We start from the raw sequence: 22,830 nt of genomic DNA, 5'->3' as shown, positions 1-22,830 counted from the left end.
AATAAACTTTTTTATAAAAAGTATAAGCGTCATTGCGATTTTTAGACTTTTGGGTTTTGAATGCGGACTTAATTTTCAAGCTCAATCGTGCCAATATCTTAAAGTCTTGGAGATAATAATTTATGATTAGTGGTATGATTAGACTTTTTTTAAGTCTCGAATTAGTAATATGTCTCAGATTTGTGTTGAATTTATTGTACTGGACGGGAGATTAAAAGGGAGAAATCATCCGAAATTATTTAATTATAGTAAAATATTGATGCAAAATTACAGATTAAAACAATTATTGTTAAATCAGATAATGACAATTGGTATTATGGGCACAAATAACCGTGTTGCAGTTTATTGTTGCTTCTGTACTTACAAAACAGTTTCCATTAAGTTACGTGAACAATATTTATAACTGTCATTTGTCATTGAATATAAGTAAATTACTTACATTATTAATATTAATATTAATATAATAAGTCTTCTTAGTACAAGGAGATCTACCTAACACTATTCTTTCACATTATATAACTTTCACATTATTGATGAAAATTCAATTTCAACGTTGTAATTTCTTCTCCCATTTGCCCCCCTCCCTCCCCCACCCCCCACCCCATGAGAACCTTCTTTAATTTCTGATTTTTTTTCAACTTTATACTACAACTGGCTTGTTTACTTGTTTTTCTTCTGGTGGACTAGACTCCATTATGCTCAAGTCTTGGAGGTCATATTGTGCTCATAGACTAGGACTGAACTCAATTATGCTAAAGTTGATGATATGATGCCGTTTAACTCTCATGAAATGTGATCGGATAAAATAAGTGGAACAGGGAGTTATTCGAGAGCGACAAAATATCTACATGAATTTGTAATTTAATTTAACTTGTTGTGATTGGGTAGTAGGTTTAGAGACTTTATTATAAGTTGATTTTTAGGTAAGATGTACTAATCTTGTTCCTTACACCATGAAGCAACACATATATATATATAACAAAAGAAAGTATAATTAAAATGGATTAGTCCAAAAACATTCTTAAGAAATTTAACAGAATGGTCATTATCAGACTTTGGTAACCAACTCGGCTGCATTAATTATGTTAATTGTTAAGATAGATTAAATATTCTTTCGATCACTTTTATTTATTCATTATATTAAAAATAAATTTTCAGTTATACTTGTTTAATTTGAATAATCAAAAGCTAATTTACTATTTCATATCTATTTCACATTTATTATTAAGTACTACTCAGTTTCAATTCATTTCCATCATTTAAATAACTTATAATAATTAAAAATAATACAGTAAAATTATTATTTTTATTTATTGTTATAACAAATCAAACATAAACAAATAAATCCTCCCTAGTACTGAGTGAGTGAGAGTTCATCATTTTATGTGAAATCAATCAACAATTGTTGTTTTTCTTATATTGTTTAATTTAAAGTACGTTTATTAAACAAAACAAGAAGGGCTTAACATATTCTTATAGGAGTAGTTCTTGTTTTTAATATCTTTCACCCTTTATTTTATTTTTATTTTTCTTGTCATATAGGAGTATATATATATTGTTTTGACTTTACATTATTTTCCTTATTAGCTGTTGTTATATGTTTTTTAATATTTTCTTCTTTATATTTAAATTTGTTATATTTGAGCGGAAAATCTTCAAAAAAACTTCTTTTACTCTACGAAGTACTAGTTAGATCTATGTATTCTTTACCTTTCTCAGACACCATTTTTGATATTTTACTTTATTTATAGTTTTTGTAATTACACAAAATATATAACTGGAAAAAAAATTTGGGAGGGTTAAATTTGTCATATAACATAGTGCTCCAGTAGCATAATAACATCACTCAAAACTTCAACTTCTTAAAGCAGAATGTAAAATCAGTTTGAAGTCCCCAAACATGGCGGTGACGGACTTTTTCGTCGGCGAAATCACCACCGAACTCATAAAAAACCTTCTGCTAATAGTTAAAAAATCCACTTTATGCCGTTCAAGCGCCGAGAATCTCATCGACAGCATCAATGGTCTCCTTCCAATCATCCAAGAAATCAAACAAACCGGTGTTGAACTTCCACAGATACGTCAAACTCAGATCGACGATTTCTCCAAACTTCTCCGAGATGGTTACGAACTCGCCGGAAAAGTTATCCACTCCGGCCGTTGGAACATGTACAGGTGTCACCTTCTCATTCGACTCTAATTACAGTGAATTGAACCTCTTCCTGCTCTAATTAGGGTTATTGAATTGTGCGAATCTGTTAGAAATTACTTAATTTATATTATGCCTTGATAACAGGAACCTACAGTTGGCTAGGAAAATGGAGAGGCTGGAGAAAAGAGTAGCGAGGTTCATGCAAGTTACAATGCAAGCTCATGTACTAGCGGATGTTCATCATGTTAGGTTTAGTATGGAGCAGAGATTTGACGTGCTTGAGCATAGGCTTAAAGCTATAAAAATCGGAGTTGACGATAGAAGTGGTGGTGGTGGTGGTGGAGGAGGAGGGTGTTTAGGGGAAGCTGTGAAAAGAATGGAAGAAGATGAGAAATGGTTTGAGGATAGTTTTGTAAATTTAGGTGCTGGGATTGAATTGGGGAAGAGGAAAGTGAAGGAGATGCTGATGGGTGAACAGGATAGAGGTGTGTTTGAGATTTGTGGAATTGGGGGTAGTGGCAAAACTACCTTGGCTAAAGAGATTTGTAAAGATGATCAAGTTAAAAGTAAGTAATTAATCCCAGAAAAGTTTCTCATGTAGAGTACTTTAGCTTTTTGCGGGGTTGATTTCTCGAAAGGTTAATCAACTAATAGTTATTATCTATCACTTTTCGTTCTTGATTCTGATGCGAAGAAAGTGACTTTATTAGATATTAACTATTAGTTGAGTGGACATCCGTGAAATCAACTCATGTTTTGCGTTGCTGATGATCGAGTTATTAGAAGTTAATAATCACACAAAAGTTTCTCATTTCATTTTGTTTTTACTCTTCTGTTGCGGATGAAACAGTGGATAAAAGTTGAAAACTTTATTGGCTATTATCTCTATTTTATCAGTTGAATTCTAATAGAGATCAATTTTGCATGTGAAGGACTCATCAAAAGTTTTGATTGGAATACAGTTTAAATTGGTCTAAAAAACCTTTTCTTTAAATAATGGTATGGTGTCTGGGCCATGTTGTTCCAGGTTATTTCAAGGACAAGATTTTCTTTTTCACTGTTTCTCAATCTCCAAACGTGGAGCAATTAAGGAAAATGATTTGGGAAAAGATATCAGGGTGCAATCTCCATGGTTATGGATACGGGGAGATGTTACCCCAGTGGAACCTACAGTACCAATGGAATACGAAATCTGCATCCCCAGTACTCTTGATTCTTGATGATGTGTGGTCTGCATCTGTGCTAGAGCCACTAATTTTCAAGATCCCCGGCTGCAAGATCCTAGTTGTATCGCGTATCAAGTTTCCTCCATCAATCATTGACTGTATTTATGATTTAGAGTTGTTAAGGGAAGATGAAGCTATGTCCTTATTATGCCATTTTGCATTTGGACACAATTCCTTTCCGCGTGGTTTCAGCCAAAAGCTTGTCAAAGAGGTATTAGTGTATGTTTTTGGCAGCATATTAGTTTTTCTTTGCAAAAACTTCTTGTTATACTTGAGTTAAGCTAACTAAAGCTTCTTGGACTTTTTAGATTGTGGATGAATGTGAAGGGCTTCCTTTGGCTCTGAAGGTCATTGGATCTTCATTAAAGGGAAAACCTGAGATGTTCTGGATAAGTGCAAAAAACAGATTATCACGATGCCAACCTGTCTGCGAGTCTCATGAACTGCAGTTACTTGAGCGAATGAAATTGAGTATTGACTGTTTGCCTGAGAAGGTGAGAGAGTGTTTCCTGGACTTGGGTGCTTTCCCAGAAGACAAAGGATTCCTCTTGATGTTCTAATTAACATGTGGGTGGAGCTACATGATATTGATGAGGAGGAGGCTTTTCACATTCTTGTTGAACTTTCAGACAAAAATCTCCTAAATCTAGTCAAAGATGCACGGTAAGCGGTGGACTCAAATCTCCTCAAACAATCTTTTAATTTTGTTAGAAGGTGATTGTCTATGGAAAAAATCAATATGTTGATAGTCTTCAATGTGGTCTTCATGTGGCAGAGCTGGAGACATGTATACAAGTTACTATGAGATATCGGTGTTTCAGCATGATGTATTACGAGACCTAGCAATTCAGATGAGCAACCGTGATGATATAAATCGGAGAAAGCGATTGGTTATGCCACGAAGAGACGTAAGCTTTCCAAGAGAATGGGAAAGAAATGTGGACGAACCTTTCCATGCACGAGTTATCTCTGTGCATACAGGTATTTTAGATCCTTGGTTACTGCTGATTGCTTAATAATGAAAAGTTTATCATGTGATATAAACAGAAATATTTCTCTTTAATGCAGATGAAATGAGAGAAATGGACTGGTTCAGAATGGATTGCCCGAAAGCTGAAGTACTGATTCTCAATTTTGCCTCATCTGAGTACTTCTTGCCTCCTTTCCTGGAGAATATGCCAAAGCTAAGGGCATTGATAATCATAAACTATAGTGCTGGCAATGCAGTTCTTCATAACATGTCTGTATTCAGTCATTTAACCAACTTGAGAAGCCTTTGGTTCGAGAAGATATCCATCACTCACTTATCTGACTCCACAAATCCTCTCAATAACTTGCGGAAGATATCTCTAGTGCTTTGTGACATGAAAAACAGCTTAGATGAGTCAGATGTGGACCTCCCTGGTTTGTTCCCACAGCTTTCTGAGTTCACAATGGATCATTGCATCAACTTCAATAAGCTGCCATCAAGTATTTGCCGGTTGCATAAGCTCAACAGCCTTAGTATCACTAATTGTGATAGTCTTTATGAACTTCCATCTGATTTTGGTGGAATTACAAACTCTACAAGTTTTAAGGATATATGCCTGTCCACATCTGAAAAGGCTTCCCCCTGGAATTGGTCATCTGGTGAAGCTGAAGTATCTTGACATTTCACAATGTGTTGGTTTGAGATGTCTCCCTGAAGCAATTGGTTGCTGTAGAAACTTGGAGAAGATTGATATGAGGGAGTGCCCTCAAATTGACAGTTTGCCAAGCGCTCTATCCTTTCTTGAATCATTACGTTGTGTTATTTGTGACGATGAAGTTTTTTGTCAATGGAAAGATGTTGAGAAGGCTGTACCAGGTCTTTGTGTACAGGTTGCCGAGGAGTGCTATACTCTTGACTGGCTATCTCAGTAATCAAGTTTTCAATTCCCTTATCTTGTGTTTCTTTCGTGTAAAGCTTAGTCAATTTTCCAGTTCTGTATTTCCCCTTTACATGGGGGTTCCTTATATCTCTTGTAAATAATATATATAGCTACATGTAAATGTATAGATGGACCACATCTCAATAGCTGATCTTTCCTTTTACTTTACCATAATGCTGGAAGCAAAAGGTAATCCAAGACTAAGGCCAGTTATCTGCTATAACATGTTTATGTTGATAGTGTAAATCCGGTGAGATATACATTCTAGTACGCGCACTCTCAATTCAAGACTTGCAACGTTTAAATTCTGAATCCATCGTGGCAGTTTGGTCCAAATTTACATTTATAGTAAGAAATTCAACGAGAAGTAACGTGGTTCAAAATTTATGAAGTTAAAATCTTGAAGTCATTTTTTCATCATGAAGCAGAAAATGATAGTTGAAGTAAACGTGTGGACCCTGCTACGGTGCTAATAAGTTATCATGATCACTGAAACTATGAAAGTAAAGACACTATTTAATGAGGTTCATGGAACCAAAAGATTCAGTAAATCAAATGTGGGGACCTTTTGCTAGTTTTTTCTTGAGATGATTGGGAAAGAAGTGAGGTTTGTTCAAAGAATTTGATAAATTTTCCACCAAAATTTGGTAGTGTTCACATCCAACATATTGCTTTCAACGAATTTTTTGACCCATAGACATAGAGCACAAATGTCATTTTAGTTAACCACTCTTATGTGACTTCATTTTCATAAGGTAAGTTGGCAAAGGAACCACATTCTCATAAGATTTAATTCGATCTTCATAGAGTTTTCAAGATATTCTTTAAAACCGTTTTGTAATAGCATTTATAACCTTTTCCGGTTTTAGTAGGCAACCTAACAGATATATGTTTATATGAATTAGCTTATGGTCTCCCCCAGCAATAACATATTCATGGTTAATATTCCAGCTGTCTAAAAACTTTGCTTAATAACATGAGAAATATAAACTTAAATTCTACTGGTTATGCATCATCAAAACTTGCAGGCCTTAAATGTTTGATGTTCACAAATTTCTTGTGACAATTGAAAAGTAATTAAAAACAATGGACTAAAGTTGTGAGCTAAAATAAATTTTGTCATACAGATTTGATACAGTCATATACATGGATGTAAAAGTTATCACAGAAATCTACTTGGGATGTACTCATTAATTCTAAGAGGGTAACTATAAAACTCCTCATTTCTGCTATCTCCTTTCCTCCTCTGGAAGGGAACCAACCACGGAACACCTCTATCGTCGTACGAGTGTCTTGCTTCGAGTGTGTTGTCTACTACTGTCCCGACAATCGTTGCAACAGTAGGAGGTGAAGAGAATATTGTGTTCAATATGTCATTAAACTGCAAAAAACATTGGACTAGTTTTAAGTTTTAGATTGTCAATGATGGTGTAAAAGAAATGCCTACATGAACTAGTCGCTTATAAGGTAATTGCAAGTACAACTCATTATCCTAAAATCTACTGTCAAATGCATATCACAAAATTATAACGAGGGATCATGTGAAGTAATGGTTCTTACCCATCCAGCTGGAGTTCTAACAGGTCCATGACCAGTGATATCTGTGTTCATCACGAAGTATTGAGGTATAGATAGACCGAGGAATAGAGAGATTCCGAGCACATATATATTCCGCATGGAGTTTTTGTTCGCAAATTGGATGAAGGAAATACCAATAGCAGCTGCAGAAAATACTTCCATTCTTCAGTTATTGTTAATTAGATGACAAGAAGATCAACAAGCTGCTAAGGGAGAAGTCACTTACCTACCATACCGTATAAGATGCAGTAGATAGCTGCAAATATGGGCAAAGGAATTTGAGCAAAGAATGCTCCAAATTTTCCTGAATAATAACAACTTGCGTTAATCATTACTAGTCGTAAAACATAATCTGAGATGAAGAAAGCAAGGGACAGGGTGGCGGAGAGAAGGAGGGAGAGTTTATGTCGAACCAAATATGGAGAAGAAGATCATGAAAGCAGTAGAAATCTGAACAACTCTTCTACTCCCGACACGAGTTAGTCCCAGAAGGCCGACATTTTCACTGCAGTTTTGTATCATCCGTAAATTAGGAATGAAGCACCACAATATTAAAACTTAAGTGGCTTTAGGCTGTAGCCTACACCTGAGTTCCCCGATGTTATGTAGTGTAAAAGACTTGGAACAAGATAAACTAAATCTAACTGAAAAGCATGCCATTGATACTATTTATCAACCAAATTGATCAAAACCCTTACACAGATGCAGTAGTACCAACCACAGCACCAAAGAACCCGTCAAAGAGCTGTCCTATACCCTGGATAAGAAGCAAACCACAACTGAACGACTTTCTAATGAAGAAGAGTTAATCGGAGGGTTAAATTAGTAGAAAAATTGTGCTCAAGTGAAGGCATTGCTGAATCACTTGGTGGATGTCACACCTGTAAGCCAATGCTTCTACTCACAACATGCGCCGGAGGGGGTGTCGCCCCTGAAAGCCTTGATGCAGCATAAAAAGTTGCTGTTGACTGCAAATAAATATTAGAGGTAAATTTGAAAGAGATCATAACATCAACAACTGCTTAAGTGGATGCCACAAACAATTCGGATTCGGATCGATGCAAGATCAAGAAGAATATACATAGAAGACTTAAAGGTGAACAAAATAGCTAGAGGGAACGACAGCTAAGTGATTATAGCAGAAAACAATCCTCGGGTATGGTTCTCTTCTAAAGCCGTAATTTGTTAGTGGAACCAAATACTAAAACTCGTGTTACTAAAAGCAAATTTAATTCAAAGGGGAAGGAACAACATTTAAAATGAGAAGCGAACCTCTGCTGATGATACAAGTGCAGCACCCATCATTCCGAAGACATGGCTAGCTCTGAATATGGGAGTCCCCCACTGGAAAGGGTAAGGAACTTTGATCCTACACGCAGCAAAACATACATGTCAGAAGAAGAAAGAAAGCTGAAGACATTGTCATTATTTAATCCAGCTGAGTACCATGGAGCCGATGACAAGAGGAACGAATGGTCAATTCGGCAGCTCATCTTAGTTTGCTCCTTCACATGGTTGTAAGCACCGGCAACAGTAAGAATAGCAGCAAAAGCCCAGATAAGCCCAATGCAGAGGAGCAAAGCAAACCTTTCAAGTATGGATTGGGCAACTGGATGTACACGTTGCATATACTGCAGATGACTTGACCAACGTTACAATCTTCCAGTAAAGCGAAAGAAAATAAAAAATACAGTCGATGAAATATATTACCTGCTGGGAAATGACAAGTAGAATTAACATGGGAAGGCCAATCTCTATACAATCAGCCACCTGATCAAATTATAGGATCATAAAGAAAACTGGATGAGGTTTATGCAACTCTTCGAGTAATGAAACTTTTAGATATTTGGGATATAATACCTGAGGAAAGGCCCTAGCAGACAAACCAAGACCTACAACACAGACAAGTGGTGTAATGACAACAGGACTGAAAAACCTGCAGACATGAAGAAGGATGGCATGTCATACCTCCAACAGGAGGAGTAATAAAACGATGAAACATAATGGGAAGGCAATGGAAAGACAGAAAGACAATTCCAAAGATCAAAACCAAAACTAATGGTCCTTTTAATAAGTATTCAGAAGCAGAAAACACAACTTACCTCGTAAGTTTTCTCCAAACTTGGCCATATCCAAGTATTATGTTGATAATGGAAGACACTATGAGTGACCCTTGAATAGCTCTCATAGTGTGCTCGAATCTCTACAAACAACAATATGAGGGTAATGCATTAGAGATATCATCAGTAATTACCCCCGGTCATGAGCATTGACAACATACTTCACAGTTCACATTAACAACACAAACCCCCAAACTTTGAGGTAAAACACAGAGGAAGTAAAGCCAGAATCTGAAACCAGGGTGCTTAATCATTATGGGCATGGTGAATGTGAGAAGTAGATTAAAGTAATTTTTCTGTTTCTTCACGAGAGAAGTAGATCCATGGAAGCAGCATGCTTCGACTGTAAGATTCATGCACTCTATGTAATTCCAAGAACACGCACTAAAGGCCTTCTAGGACACCATGTCTTTTTTTATTCTTCAAACTGTGGCTTTGACTTATCCTAATTCTTAAACAAGATTAAAATTTCATCACCATTTCTGCGTATAATCTTGTCTTCCACTATGATACCTATCAGTTTTTTTTTGAACGGGAGAACATCTTGTCATCGAATATCATCTATAAACAAAGTATTTATCTCGGAACAAGCTACTTACCCAACAAAAAGTAGTCATCTGGTAGCTCCGTCATGTAAAACATTAAGCTTATCCCCCAAATAGGGCTTGCTTATCTTAAATTGATACGACTATGATTTCATCAGCAGTTTCGTATATGAGAATATCTTGTCTTCTATTGCACTTCTGCTTTCCACTAATCTCACTTTTGAACAAGTGAAGGAAAACTATATTTTTCAGATTAGATTTCTCACTGAGATCAAGAAATTCAAAGAAATGAAAGTTTTGCCTTATCAGCGGACTGCTTTAGATATCCACTTTTTATTTAAACCTATGATACTAGCCGACTTACATTGGATCTTATCAGTATAATTTGAGAAAGCAAAAATAAAATCCACCATACAATATCAAAGAATTAATATTAGAGTAATAAAGGTAAGGTGATGTATGATTTAACTGAATTCATGATCTTAGAAAAATTAGAACAAGGCCAGACAAGAGTTCGTCAACATAATTCTTGAACCTGCCTATAAACAATCTAACTCTTTGTTGACAACTGTCTATGAGTTCAACAACATATGCCTTGGCCAGACGGGCAACACATATTGGCTAGTACTGTCCGCCAACAGTGCAAGGTATTTGATTCTCTATCAAGATCGTAGAAGCTCTGCTACTAATTTGACGAAAGATAATTTATTCATAAACTCAATACATTTCTTTGACTTCTCTACCATTCTCCACTACTCTCTGCATTATGAAAATAACTAGCAATATCCCTATTTAAAATAATAAAAAACCTACTATATAATTCTGACTACAAATCCTATTTAGACATGAAATGAATAAACTAATAATATCAAGTCCGAAACAAATTTGGTTTACTACAACTTCAAATTATTCTTCAACCGTGTCTAATCACTGAAATAGGGGGATGGACCTACTAAGGGTGTGATAAAAGAAAAATGATAGGTCTCCATAAAATACATTATACAAGTAATAGAGATAATACCTAAATAATAAATTTTATTACCTGATGCTCACTCCCGAAAGTACTGTCAGAGAGATCGTTAATGACCGACAGAGCTGATATGATGTAAGCAAATGACGGACCCATCACAGTGGGAAGTCTTGTGCCAAAAAGCGTTTGCAGAAGAGTATTCACTCCTGAAGTGAAAAGCAAAGACTGGATAACTCGAGCTTTGTCACCCTGCTCATAAAGATAAAGAGCTCACGATGTCAATTACATCGAAAAGGTATCTCCGCTACAAACAAGGGAAATGCTAGAGATATACCGGACCCCCACCCATCTGAGGTACCAGCACGGTGGCAATCATTACTGTAGTTCCAAGCATAACTATGTAGTGTTGGAAAGCCAGCAAAACAGTTTGTGCTGCAAAATGTAGAATCATGCAACTGATTAGAGAAAAAGACCAATAATATAATCAGGTTTCAGAATCTGCAACTCATTTACAGGTGGTGAAAACTTCAAATTGTAAAATCATTCTTTGGGAGGATAAGTTAGATCATGAAATTGTTATGGCCACAGTTTTCTGAAATTCTTTTATTTCTTTATTTGATAACAAGTAAAAATTCCAATCTACAGGAACAAGGCAAATATAATCAGAAGCGATTGCTCCAAGAGGGCCATATGCGGCATAAACACAGAAGTGCAAACCAGATCTTATTGCTCGATAGGAAACATTTGTTCTATCAAAAGTATATTCCTCCTGATGGTAAAATACAAGAATTGTCCTTTAGCTGAAGCAGGTGATGTTGAGGGCAATCTAGCAATGGTTAAGAGGATCTTTTGTCATTATCAGATTCATGGGAAGACTGCAACTCCTTTCGGTTGGGAAATTATTTATTGTATGAACGCAAATTTCACATTTATGGAAAGCCTTCCATGATACATTTCATACATCTGCATCTTAAGCAAGAAGATTGCCACCACTTAACTCCCCATAAACAGTTCGATTCTTAAATCTTCAGATGATATACAGCTTCCCCAAGAGAAAAAGAGAACATGTTTCAACTCGATACCAGAAACAAAAACATTTTACTCGGCGGTCGGAGCAATCTCAACTCCAAACATTGGAGGAATGGGGAGCTTTGTAAAATCACCATGCCTACTATGATTCCGATTCCTTCACCTGACGATTGTCATAAAAGCATAAGCACCAACTGACTCACATGAAGAAGTGATCATTACATGTTTTGGATGATTCAGAAGCTATAATGAATTTAAAGTCGATAACGTCTGCAGAGACTTTCCCTTTTCCTCATTATCCTTGAACCCCACTACCCTTGGAAGCGATTAAGCTCATTAAGATGGCCTACGTCATTTGAGAAAATGCCTCCCTCATCATCTCCTCTTTTTGGAAGGTAGCGGCCCTTTCGTCTATCTAATCTTTGGCTCATCTGAATAGCTTTAAATTTATTTGTACGTATATTATTCACCGTGCCACATTAAATATTTGCAACCAAAATGCATCAGAAAGTGTAGATCCATACCCATGCAACGTCACATTCCATGCAAAAGAAGAAAACCTCTGACAGGCTTATCTAATTCTACTGGCGCACATGAAAGGGACTCTCTTCACTGAATTCATAGCTCACATTAATAATTGATGAGCAAAATGAGTAAACTAAGTAATGTCATCGGAGCTTGGCAAGCGATGTCAATATAGGTTCACAGTCTGGGGATTAGCTCAAGTTGGCAACATTATTGGGGTATTTTGATCAATCCCATTCCATTGCTATCCTGCTCGAGGAAACCTCCAAGTTATCAATTCTCCCCGTTGGAAGGGAGACAACTCTTCAGTAATTCATTATTCTGACAGTTAATCTTACTATAACCGGAACAATTCAGCCTCTCTTGTTTTCGTGATTCTCTCACAATAAGAGCAAAGAGAGCTAGATTGTATAGAGAATTAGAATCGAATTTGTACCAAAGAAAAGAATACAAAAAGGACCTCAGCAAAGAAGCTTTACTTTCTCAAAGATAACAACAGCACACAGGTTCCAACAGTCGGAAACTAAAACATAGATATGTTTAAAAAAAGAGACCATAGAAAGGTTGAACCTTTTACAAGTTGATTCTTGTTCAGCAAAAAGGTTTTCAGTAGGAATACTTTTAGATTTTAAAATTCACTCAAACCATGAAAATGAAAACACAAACTTCACAAAAAGGTGGGTGTCAATTTTTCATCTTTATATTTACAAGTAGATTCTTGTTCAGCAAAATTCTTACTTTTAGATTTTACAATTCTCCCTAACCAAGAAAATAAAAACACAAACTTTACAACAAAAACATCAATTTCAATCCCAATACTTTAAGATTATAAAATTCACCCAAACCCAAGAATGAAAAAGACACAAACTTTAACAAAACAAAGTGTCAATTTTTCCTCTTTATCTTTTCAGTAAGGCATATAAATAGCTAAAATTAAAGAAATGAAAAAGAATACTAACGCCAAGAAGGATTTGAGTGTATGCAATAGTGAAGCTGAAGTAGTTGCTCTGCCGGAGGAAACATAGGTCCTCTGGCTGAACCAAGTGGCATTGCTGGTGGCGCCGCCGCCTGTTGCGGCTGTGGCTGGTGGTTGTGTTCATGATTATGTGTCTCCCCCATAATTCTCTCTCAAAAAAATCTACAGAATGGGGCTAAAGGTGGAATCTTTAAACTTAGTTTGCAAGAATCAGCACCGATATGAAATCTGAGCTTAAAAATTCGAGTCCTTTTTCCCTTTTCTTGAAATGACTAACATTAATTACAACAGTAAATGAAATTTAAATACTCAAGATCAGATTTTGAGATTAATAAGTACTGAAACATGCAGATAATAGACACCCCATTTTCATTTTATTTTTAAATTATTATTTTTTAGTACTCTATAGTTATTATAATTTATTTTTATTTATTTCTGAGAAGGGATAAGAGGAGGGAAAAAAGATTACATTTTAACGTAAACTGGTTAAGGTATTTGTTATTTTCGAGGAACATAACGCATAGCATGGGAAGAAGGAGACATCCCGCGTGGGTTCCACGAATTTCGATGTCCTACTTTGTAAGTACACTTGATTCTTCAGTTATTTACGACATTGACACTCTTGTACTTTTTTAATGACGTAAATTATTAATAGTCTTAAAACACTTTTTTAGTTGAACCTAATTACACCTCTAATCTTGCGATCTGAGTGAAATACAACCCTATATTCTCGTCAAGTTTATGAGTGTTTTTAACACTTCTTTTAGTTTTTTATTAAGAGTTTCATACTTCTATAAGAATTTGAAACCATTTGATATGTCATGTGGCAAATTAGGGGTGAATCTAAATTTAATTAATCAAGTAAAAAATTATTTTAAGACTGTCAATACAAGAAAAATAAAATTAATAATTCGCTTTAAGTTTAAGAGTGTTTCCGATACTTTTCTAATAAATATATTTAAGATTTAAAAGTAATAAAATCTTATCTAATTAAAATGTGTAACTGATAATTTCATCATTATAGTTTAGAAGATATTTATGCCTGGTCTCTAAAATAATAGTTGATTTAAATAAGTTTTCATAAGGACAATAGGAGTTTAAGAATTTTAAAAGATATAAGAAGGATGAAAAGGGAAAAGGCTTTTATGGAAGAAAATAGACACACAATAAAAAACAAATCATTCACTTTCTTATTTTTTTATTTTTTTTTTGAATATTCTAGTTTGAATTGAAATGATGATGGTGCAAGGACTAAAGAGAATATAGGGGAAATAATTAAAGGCAAGGAAAATGAGAAGAAACAAATTAGGAGCTTATTTATGTACTTTTTTTTCCTGTAAAGTGTCTGCCATTAGCAAATAAAAACAGACACACCATTGTCTAGTTATAACCTTATCTTTTCCTAATTACCCAAACTCTTCTATCAAATTCTCAAAACATATCTTAGCATTAATCAAATTAAATATTTGATGTGACACCTGAAATGAACGATGAACTTAAATGCACACGTGAATTATTATTGGCAGTCATAAAAATATTTTTTTATTTGATTAAACTTAAATACACCGTCAATCTTGTTACATGAGCATACATTCCTAAATTCTGGCCAAGTTTAGAGATATTTGATTATCTATTATTCATATAAGTAGTAAAATTCTGATATATTTTCACTGTGCATATTAGGGGTGTTCACGAGTCGGTTTAGATCGGTTATTGGTCAAAATCAAAATCAGACCAACTTAATCGATTTTAAAATTATTAAAACCAAATCAAACCAAATATAATATAGATTTATCGGTTTGGTGGTTATCGGTTTCGATTTGGTTTGGTTTGGTTATTCGGTTATTAACCATACACAAAAATAAAAAAAAAACAATTCATTCAAAAAGTGAAAAAAATGACAACAATCCATTCAAAACAAAAAATAGTTAGAATGACTTAAATTACCGAACTTTCGATCACTACATTTACTATCAATAAAACTTTAAAATTCACTATATTGACCTAGAAGAAAGAGACAATAACATTTTCAGTCTCACATAGAATTGTCATAAACACTCATGAAATCAATAAGATAAATGTTTTCACCTTGGGCATTCTTGCTTTCAATAACTAAAGTATAAAGAAATTTTAATGAAAACATATATAAGATCTTCAAAATTGTTTATAAAACAATATATTAAGTATGTATATTAATAAAATATATGTATATAATTTATCGGTTTGATTCGGTTATTTCTTCAATTTTTTTGAATAAAACCATAACCAAACCAAATACTGCTGGTTTTCAAAAATCTAAAACCAAACCAAATCAAACCAAACCCAAATAAAATCGGTTTTATTTTATCGGTTTGGTTTGGTTTTTCGGTTTGGATCGGTTTTTATCCAAACCATGAATATCCCTAGTGCATATAATTTTCCAACATTATTCAGGGACGAAACTAATAATTTACGTTAAGTTCAGAGTGTTTTCAAAACTTCTTTCCTATTAATTTCATGACAATGTTAGTAATGGTATTAAATGGTAAATTTGCAACAAAAATAGCTCCAAATTGGGTAAATAATACGGTTTGAAACTTCACGCCAGCACGTGGTATTCGTATGGTGTGTGGGAACAACTGCGGCTAAATGTGTCCTTAGAATTCTTTGTACTTTGGATCTCACTTATTATATATTATTATTCACATTATTTGATCATATATTATATATATTACTATACTATTACCCTTTTACTAACTTTTGCTATTTTTACTCAATTTGAGTTTCTACGTTTAGTTATAAGTAATGAACTTGTTCGCGCTTCGCGCAAAGTGAATGATCGTTTTATAAATTTATTATTAATTAAAAATTTAAAACTTATTTTTACTACTATAGTTCTTTTAAGTATCTTTTAATATTATAAAATATTATTGATGAAAATTTATCATTTTGCTACTCTCTTTTTATTTCGGAGAGATAAAGTAAAATTTAAATTTGATTAATTTTGAGCTTTAGTCTTTTGATTTTTTTTATTAAAAACTGCAATATATAAAATAAAATTTGAAGCATAATCTTTTTTGAAAGAATGACTTTATTTCTGAGAAATTATTTAATAAAAATATAAGAAAAGTGTCGAAAATATTGAAAAAATTAAAATAAAATAAATTTTAATTAAAGACACAAAAAAATAAGACAAAGTAAAAGAAGAAAGAAGTAGAATAAATAAACTGAAAGAAATAATGTCAGCCGTAAATTTTAATTAATTGAAGATAAAAAAAAATAAACTTTAAGTAAAGAAACATAAAATAAAAGATAAAATTAAAAAAGAAAGAAATTTGTAGAATACTTATTCTCTCCTAATTTGATATCAATTACTATAAAGATCTTTTAGTAAAAGAAATGATCTAAAAATTCAAAAAGGCAAATAAAATTCTGTAATTTTTTTTTGCAATTTTTATGAAGTTATAATAATAATATTAAAAAAAAAGTGATTTAAGGAAATAATATAAATAACATTAATGATGAGATTAAGGAAAGAAGTAAGAGAAATCAATAACATTGATGATGATAATAGGAATTAAATATGGTCATTCCTGATATATTTTCTTACTTTTTCTAAAAAAATCAGTCTTTAGAAATTAAAAAAAGAACTTCAAAAAAAAAATAAAAAAAATTGAGGAATATTTTATTTTGGAAGAATAATTTTATTTAAGGGAAAATTTTGTAAATGTTGATAAAATTTAATTTAAAAAAATATAAAAATTTAATAGAAAATATAAAGAAAAAAAGTGATTTAAGGAAACAATATAAATAAAATTAATATTGATGAGATTAAGGGAAGGAAGTAAATTTTAATAGCATTGATGATGATAGGAATTAAATATTGTCATCTTTGATATTTTTTCTTAATTTTATTTTAAAAATCAGTCTTTTGAAATTTTTAATAAAAAGCTCCAACAAATAAAATAAAAATGTGAGGCATAATTTCTTTTGAAAGAATAACTTTATTTCTGAGAAATCATTTTAATAAAAATATAAGTGAAAAGAAGAAAGAAATTAGTAAAATAAATAAGTTGAAAAGAAATAATGTCAGCAGTAAATTTTAATTAATTGAAGATAAATAAAAAAATAAACTTTAAGTAAAGAAACATAAAAAAATAAGAGAAAATTTAAAAAGAAAGAAACTTGTAGAATAATTATTCTATACTAATTTGATATATATATAAATAAAGGAGAGATAAAGATCTTTTAGCAAAAGAAATGATCTAAAAATTCAAAAAGGCAAACAAAATTCTGTAAATGTTTTTTGCAATTTTTATGAAGTTATAATAATAACAAAAAAAGAAGAGAAAAATAAGTGATTTAAGGAAATAATATAAATTACATTAATGATGAGATTAAGGAAAGAAGTTGTCACGATCCGAGCCTACACCCTGGACGTGGCCGGCACTCGAAGACCATTGCTGGTCCCCAAGCGAACCATCATCCTGGCTGACTACAAGCGGAAAACTGATTCAAGCATACAAAGCTTAAAAACTGAAATAAAAGTTCATAAAACTTAAATACAAACTTTAAGTCCAAAGAAAACTCTGTATAATAAAATATATACAACTCGCCATAAAAAGGCAACTTTAGTCTTTAAAACATTTAATAAAATAAATGATACAAACTTCTCAACTGTACTGACTATCTATGAAGCCTCTAACTGATAAAGATGGAAGTCGGGACAAGACCCACGACATCCTAACAATTGATATAACTGAAAGGTAAATGAAATCCTCTGAAAGCAAGGAGGCTCACCATAGCTAACTCGAACTCTCGGATGTATCAACGAAGCTCCTGTTGATGATCTTGAATACATGTGTCTGCATCATGAAAAGATGCAGGCTAAATGGCTCAGTACGTGGAATGTACGAGCATGTAAGAGGAATTCTAAAACATAAACATAAGCTTGAAACTTGATAGAAATGAAACATACTTACCTCTTCTCAAACTTACTCAACTCAAGGAAGACTCAAGGGTACTCAAAACTACTCAAACTTACTCAACTCAAAAGTACTCAAGGATAAGATACTCAACTCAAGGATATGATATTCGACTCAAAGATATGATATTCGACTCTGGATACTCAACTCTGGATACTCAACTTTGAATACTCAACTAAATATGACTGAACTCATTTCAATATAAAGCAATTTAAAACAAGTGCAATATAAAGAAACAAATTGTTTAAAAACATGCTGTCAAATCTGTGTGTATGCAAGGATACAACATAACTCTGAAATGTATATAAAAATACAATAATTTCTGTGGGAGTTTCTCTAACCGACAACCATCACATAAGAGCTATAGTGATGATACAACGATCTACCTCACGCTGCCAGCGCATCCTATACCCGGCCAAAGGTATAGGACCTGGACTACTAATGGATCCACTAGTCTATGTGAAAAAGGTTCATCTAAAAAGTATGACCCTTTTCTACCCATGATGGCTACATGGTTTATGGGGGCTGTGAGTTGTCTGAACTTTTCCCCATATCGGTGCTCAATACTACTCCCAAAAATATACTAGCTCTTATGTTTTAAAAACATACTTCTTTCTGCTGATTTAAGATAATTGCTCAAAAACTTAGCTCAAAGGCTATCTTGGAAATCTCAGTTTCCCTACTTGTTTCATTTAGAAAGCTATTACTCTTTTCTGAAAACTAGCCCGAAGGCCCTTTGGAAATCTCAGTTTCTGTTCTTATTTAAATGTGAAAACATTTATAAACTCTTTGGGAATACTTAGTCCCCATATACTTTTGAAGAAAAGGACTTCAAACTTTACTCTTTACTCTTTACTGAACTCAAAACTTAAGTCTTAAAACAAAGTTAAAACGTTTGTAAAAGACTTCTTAAAATATGGTTCATACCGAATTATGGACATGAACTACTTAATGCAAGGTTTTCAATAACTATAGATAGAACTCAAATACTTGGAACTCAAGAACTTCAATAATACTACTCATTTCAAGAATGCTCAACTCAGAGTTCATGCGGAATTATGAGCATGAACTACTCAACTCAATGACTCAAAGATACCTCTCATCTCAAGACTGTTCGACTTATAATGTTCATGCGAAATTATGGGCATGAACAATTCAACTCAAGGACTTCATGGATAACATGTAATAGTCCCATGATTAGAAATATAATCTCAAAGGGGTTAGAAACTCAATACTTAAAAGGCTTAGAACTTGAAGACACCACTTCTCTAAAGGATGCTCAACTTACGACGTGCATGCGGAGTTTATGGGCATGAACGACTCGACTCAAGGGTCAAAATATCAATAAGAAATTCATGTACAACTCTTCTCATTCTCATACTTACTTTCTCAAAATTTAACTCAAATCGATGATGGATCTCAAAGGATTCAGAATTGAATTCAAAGGCTTCCTTGAACTCTACTCTTAACTCTCTCTTGAATTTGAATTATGAATTCAAGAGTTATGATTCATGATATGAAGGATCTCAATAACAATATAGCTATTCGATAATTAGGAATAGAACTTTTAAAAGAAACATGAATTCAAGAACTCAAAATCAACTTATCTCAAGAATACTCAAATCTAGGGAAAGTATCCTAGATTACTCTTTTTCTAATCTGAAAGTAGATGTAGGGCGTGAGGACGAACTAGTCCAACACTATGATAGCCTTACATACCTAGAAGAACAAGATTCTTGAAGAATCTTGAAGAAGAACTTGATTAGAAGCCTTGAAACCCTAGCTTGAAGGTAAACAATCAAGAAAACCTTTCTTGAGATTCTTGAATTAGTTTTCTTGAAATCTCTATGGCCAAGAATTATGATTTTCATTAGTGAAGATGAAAAATCTGATTGTTTTGAGCTTTTTAATTAGTCAAGAAATTCGTTGATGGTTTTCTTGGAGGTAAAAAGACAAAAACAATTATTTTCAATATTTTCTCGTCGGCTAATTCGTAACAGCACTGTATAGGTTACTAATATTTTACTCAGATATTGGATTGACGTGAAACTGGTGGGGTTGGAAAGTAGATTCAATTACCTTTAATTGGATAGGTTATGGCTCACGTAACTCTTAATATTCTAAGAGATATGGTCGTTTAAAGTTGACCTAAGCAGAATCTTACATTAAAACTTAATGAAACTTCAAGAACACTTATTAAGAACTCATCAAGAACTCTAATCTTTAAATTTCAAGAACGAAATTACGCTGAATAAATCATGATTGGCGTGTGGGTGAAAGAACCCAACACTATGGAAGCTTACATACCTCTTAGGGATCAAACCCATGGCGAAAATCCGCTACAACACGCAAGAATCTCGACGAACGCTTGATCCTCTCCTCTTTTCTCCTCTTCTCTCTTCTTTTCTCTTCTTGAACTCTCAACTAAAACCCTAGGCTAATTTTAGGATTATAAAACTGAACCTAATAGGATTAGACCCTTAAAATATTACTAAAATTGAATTAAATCTGATTGGGTAAGGAAAAGACCAAAATACCCTTCTCTATTTTCGGCTAACCTTCCTTAACTGGACAGCCTATCTTCAAAAGGCCATATCTCACTCATCCGACCTCGAAACATAGCAAACTCCACGGCGTTGGAAAGATAATTCAAAGATCTTCACTACGGTATCTGGTAGCACACCTAATTCATCCTGAGCTAGGAGTTATAGTTGTTTGAAGTCGACCCAAAACTCATACTTAAGCATAACTTGTAAAATTTCAGATTTTGCTATTTCCAATTTAATTCTTTTTGAAACTCAAGGTTCTACATCTAGTGACCTTAACACTTAAGAAATTTTAAACTCCTTGGTAAAATCTCACTCACTACGAAGAACGGTTCGAGTCTTAGTTCAAAAATTTTCTGGGGTGTTACAGAAGTAAAAGAAAACAATAGCATTTATTATAATAGGAATTAAATATGGTCATTCTTGATATATTTTCTTACTTTTTCTAAAAAAATCAGTCTTTAGAAATTAAAAAAAGAACTCCATAAAATAAAACAAAAATTTGAGGCATATTTTATTTTGGAAGAATAATTTTATTTAAGGGAAAATTTCGTGAATATTGATAAAATTTAATTAAAAAAATATGAAACTTTAATAGAAAATATAAAGAAAAAAAGTGATTTAAGGAAACAATATAAATAAAATTAATATTGATGAGATTAAGGGAAGGAAGTAAATTAAATTAATAGCATTGATGATGATAGGAATTAAATATTATCATCTTTGATATTTTTTTCTTAATTTTTTTTTTTAAAAATCAGTCTTTTGAAAATATTTAATAAAAACTCCAACAAATAAAATAAAAATGTGAGGCATAATTTCTTTTGAAGAAAAATATTTGATGGGATAATTGAAAATTCATCTAAAAGTCAAAACACAAATGTCACTTGAAAAGTAGTAGTACTAAAAGGTCGGCACCGGCCTTTGCTCACATACACATGCACTAATTATATCAATTCAATTCAAGTCGTGTGGTATTTGATTTGCTTTTATAAGGTATAATGATACTCAAATTCCATAAATAGCCTCTTTTGCCATTTATTTATAGTTCACATTTGACAAGGAGTGAAAAGTTTGTAACTAGAGATCTTCAAATAAAATTCACTACAATAAAGTTTAAAGAAGTGAAGGAGAGCAACACTAAACTTTGGGGTTGATTTCTCAAATGATGACTCAAGTGTAATAGTTGTTATTTTTGAAAAGTTTACTTTTCTTTGACAAAGAAAGTGACTTTCTGAAGCTCTTTTAAATGGATATTTAAGACTGCAATATGTTATGTTCCTTTCTTGTTTAAATTATGGACTTCATTGATGATTAAAACCAACTTACTGCAAGATACTGTGATAAAGAACAAGAGGCTATAACAAGTAAAGACTTGTAAATAGTAGAGAAAATGGTTTAAATTCTCCCAGCCTGTACCCGAAATTCCAACTACACACTCCAACTTCACGAGTGTTCTATTACCCCTAAACTTCATATTTCTCTATTTTCTACACACTTAAACGCTGACCTCAACACATAAACCAAACAAATAATCCACGTGATTGCACGCGCCGGATCCCTCACCTCTTCAACTCCCAATTTTTGTTTTTTCCCCATTTCCCTCCTAAAACGTAAAAGATCCAAAAAATATCCTTTTTTCCTTTTTATCTCCTTCACCATTTGCTGTGTATTTTGAACTTGATGATCGAAGGATTTTGCTGTGTATTTTGAACTTGATTTCGTAGTTATCAACTAATTTTGGGTCTGATTCATCCATACAAAGCTTATTCGAGTTTTCATTTGCCATTTTTGATGAATTTTGAGAAAATTCAAAATTCAAAATTCAAATTAGAGACCTAAATAAGAAATTAGAGCAGATTACAAACCCTAAATTCAAGATTTGAAGTAGAAATGAACTTAAATAACTAAACCCTACTTATTTTTGAGAGAAAATCGTGATTTTTTTCTAAAAGGAACAAGAGTTAATGGTGGGGAAGAAGAAACAATGGTTTTTTGAAGGGTGGGGAAGATGACTGTTGGAGAAAGAGAAAATTTTCGTCAAAATTCACCTTCTAACGCGCCTAAAGGAGGTGAGAACACCTCCTATGACATGTCAGCGTTTAAGTGTGTAGAAAATAGAGAAATATGAAGTTCAGGGAGGTAATAGAACACCCGTAAAGTTGGAGTGTGTAGTTGAGATTTTGGGTATAGGTTGGGGGGGGGGGGGGGTTTAGACCATTTTTTTCAAATTTAGATGGTGTGTGCTAGTAGCAATTTATAACTTGCTTTAGATGAGGCCATTTTGAA

The 22,830-nt window shown here is 33.2% G+C and overlaps 2 protein-coding genes across 2 annotated transcripts; one reads left to right on the top strand and one right to left on the bottom strand.

Annotated features, from left to right (window-relative positions):
* Positions 1 to 1,801: 1,801 nt before the first annotated feature.
* Positions 1,802 to 5,594, top strand: LOC125827572 (probable disease resistance protein At4g33300). The gene is given in 8 exon segments (XM_049506869.1): positions 1,802 to 2,175; positions 2,297 to 2,718; positions 3,180 to 3,589; positions 3,687 to 3,915; positions 3,918 to 4,041; positions 4,154 to 4,359; positions 4,447 to 4,928; positions 4,930 to 5,594. Coding segments are annotated over 8 exon segments (2,499 nt in total). The 5' UTR covers positions 1,802 to 1,900; the 3' UTR covers positions 5,281 to 5,594.
* An 800-nt stretch (positions 5,595 to 6,394) lies between these two features.
* LOC125827757 (nucleobase-ascorbate transporter 3-like) lies at positions 6,395 to 13,537 on the bottom strand. The gene is made up of 14 exons (XM_049507083.1): positions 13,015 to 13,537; positions 10,836 to 10,933; positions 10,574 to 10,750; positions 8,969 to 9,069; positions 8,727 to 8,802; positions 8,577 to 8,636; positions 8,313 to 8,497; positions 8,139 to 8,235; positions 7,748 to 7,834; positions 7,565 to 7,623; positions 7,280 to 7,371; positions 7,093 to 7,170; positions 6,849 to 7,009; positions 6,395 to 6,669 (listed from the first exon to the last, which is right to left on the bottom strand). Exons 1-14 carry the CDS (start codon positions 13,172 to 13,174, stop codon positions 6,451 to 6,453), a joined length of 1,650 nt encoding a protein of 549 aa, XP_049363040.1. The 5' UTR covers positions 13,175 to 13,537; the 3' UTR covers positions 6,395 to 6,450.
* Between the last annotated feature and the right edge of the window lie 9,293 nt (positions 13,538 to 22,830).

The sequence above is a fragment of the Solanum verrucosum genome, unplaced genomic scaffold, assembly GCF_900185275.1.
Source record: "Solanum verrucosum unplaced genomic scaffold, falcon-dt-bn FXZP01000064.1, whole genome shotgun sequence".
NCBI classification, from domain to species: Eukaryota; Viridiplantae; Streptophyta; class Magnoliopsida; order Solanales; family Solanaceae; genus Solanum; species Solanum verrucosum.
The sequence above is the reverse complement of the archived record's forward strand: the minus strand, read 5'-3'. Positions and strand labels throughout refer to the sequence as shown.

What these genes read in the sequence shown, in the direction of transcription:
- LOC125827757 (XM_049507083.1), bottom strand. Translation starts at nt 13,174, where the DNA reads ATGGGGGAGACACATAATCATGAACACAACCACCAGCCACAGCCGCAA. An exon ending in CTCAGATGGGTGGGGGTCCG is followed by an intron (nt 10,751 to 10,835) that starts GTATATCTCTAG and finishes CTTTATGAGCAG; the next exon opens with GGTGACAAAGCTCGAGTTAT. An exon ending in TACTTGTCATTTCCCAGCAG is followed by an intron (nt 8,498 to 8,576) that starts GTAATATATTTC and finishes AGTCATCTGCAG; the next exon opens with TATATGCAACGTGTACATCC.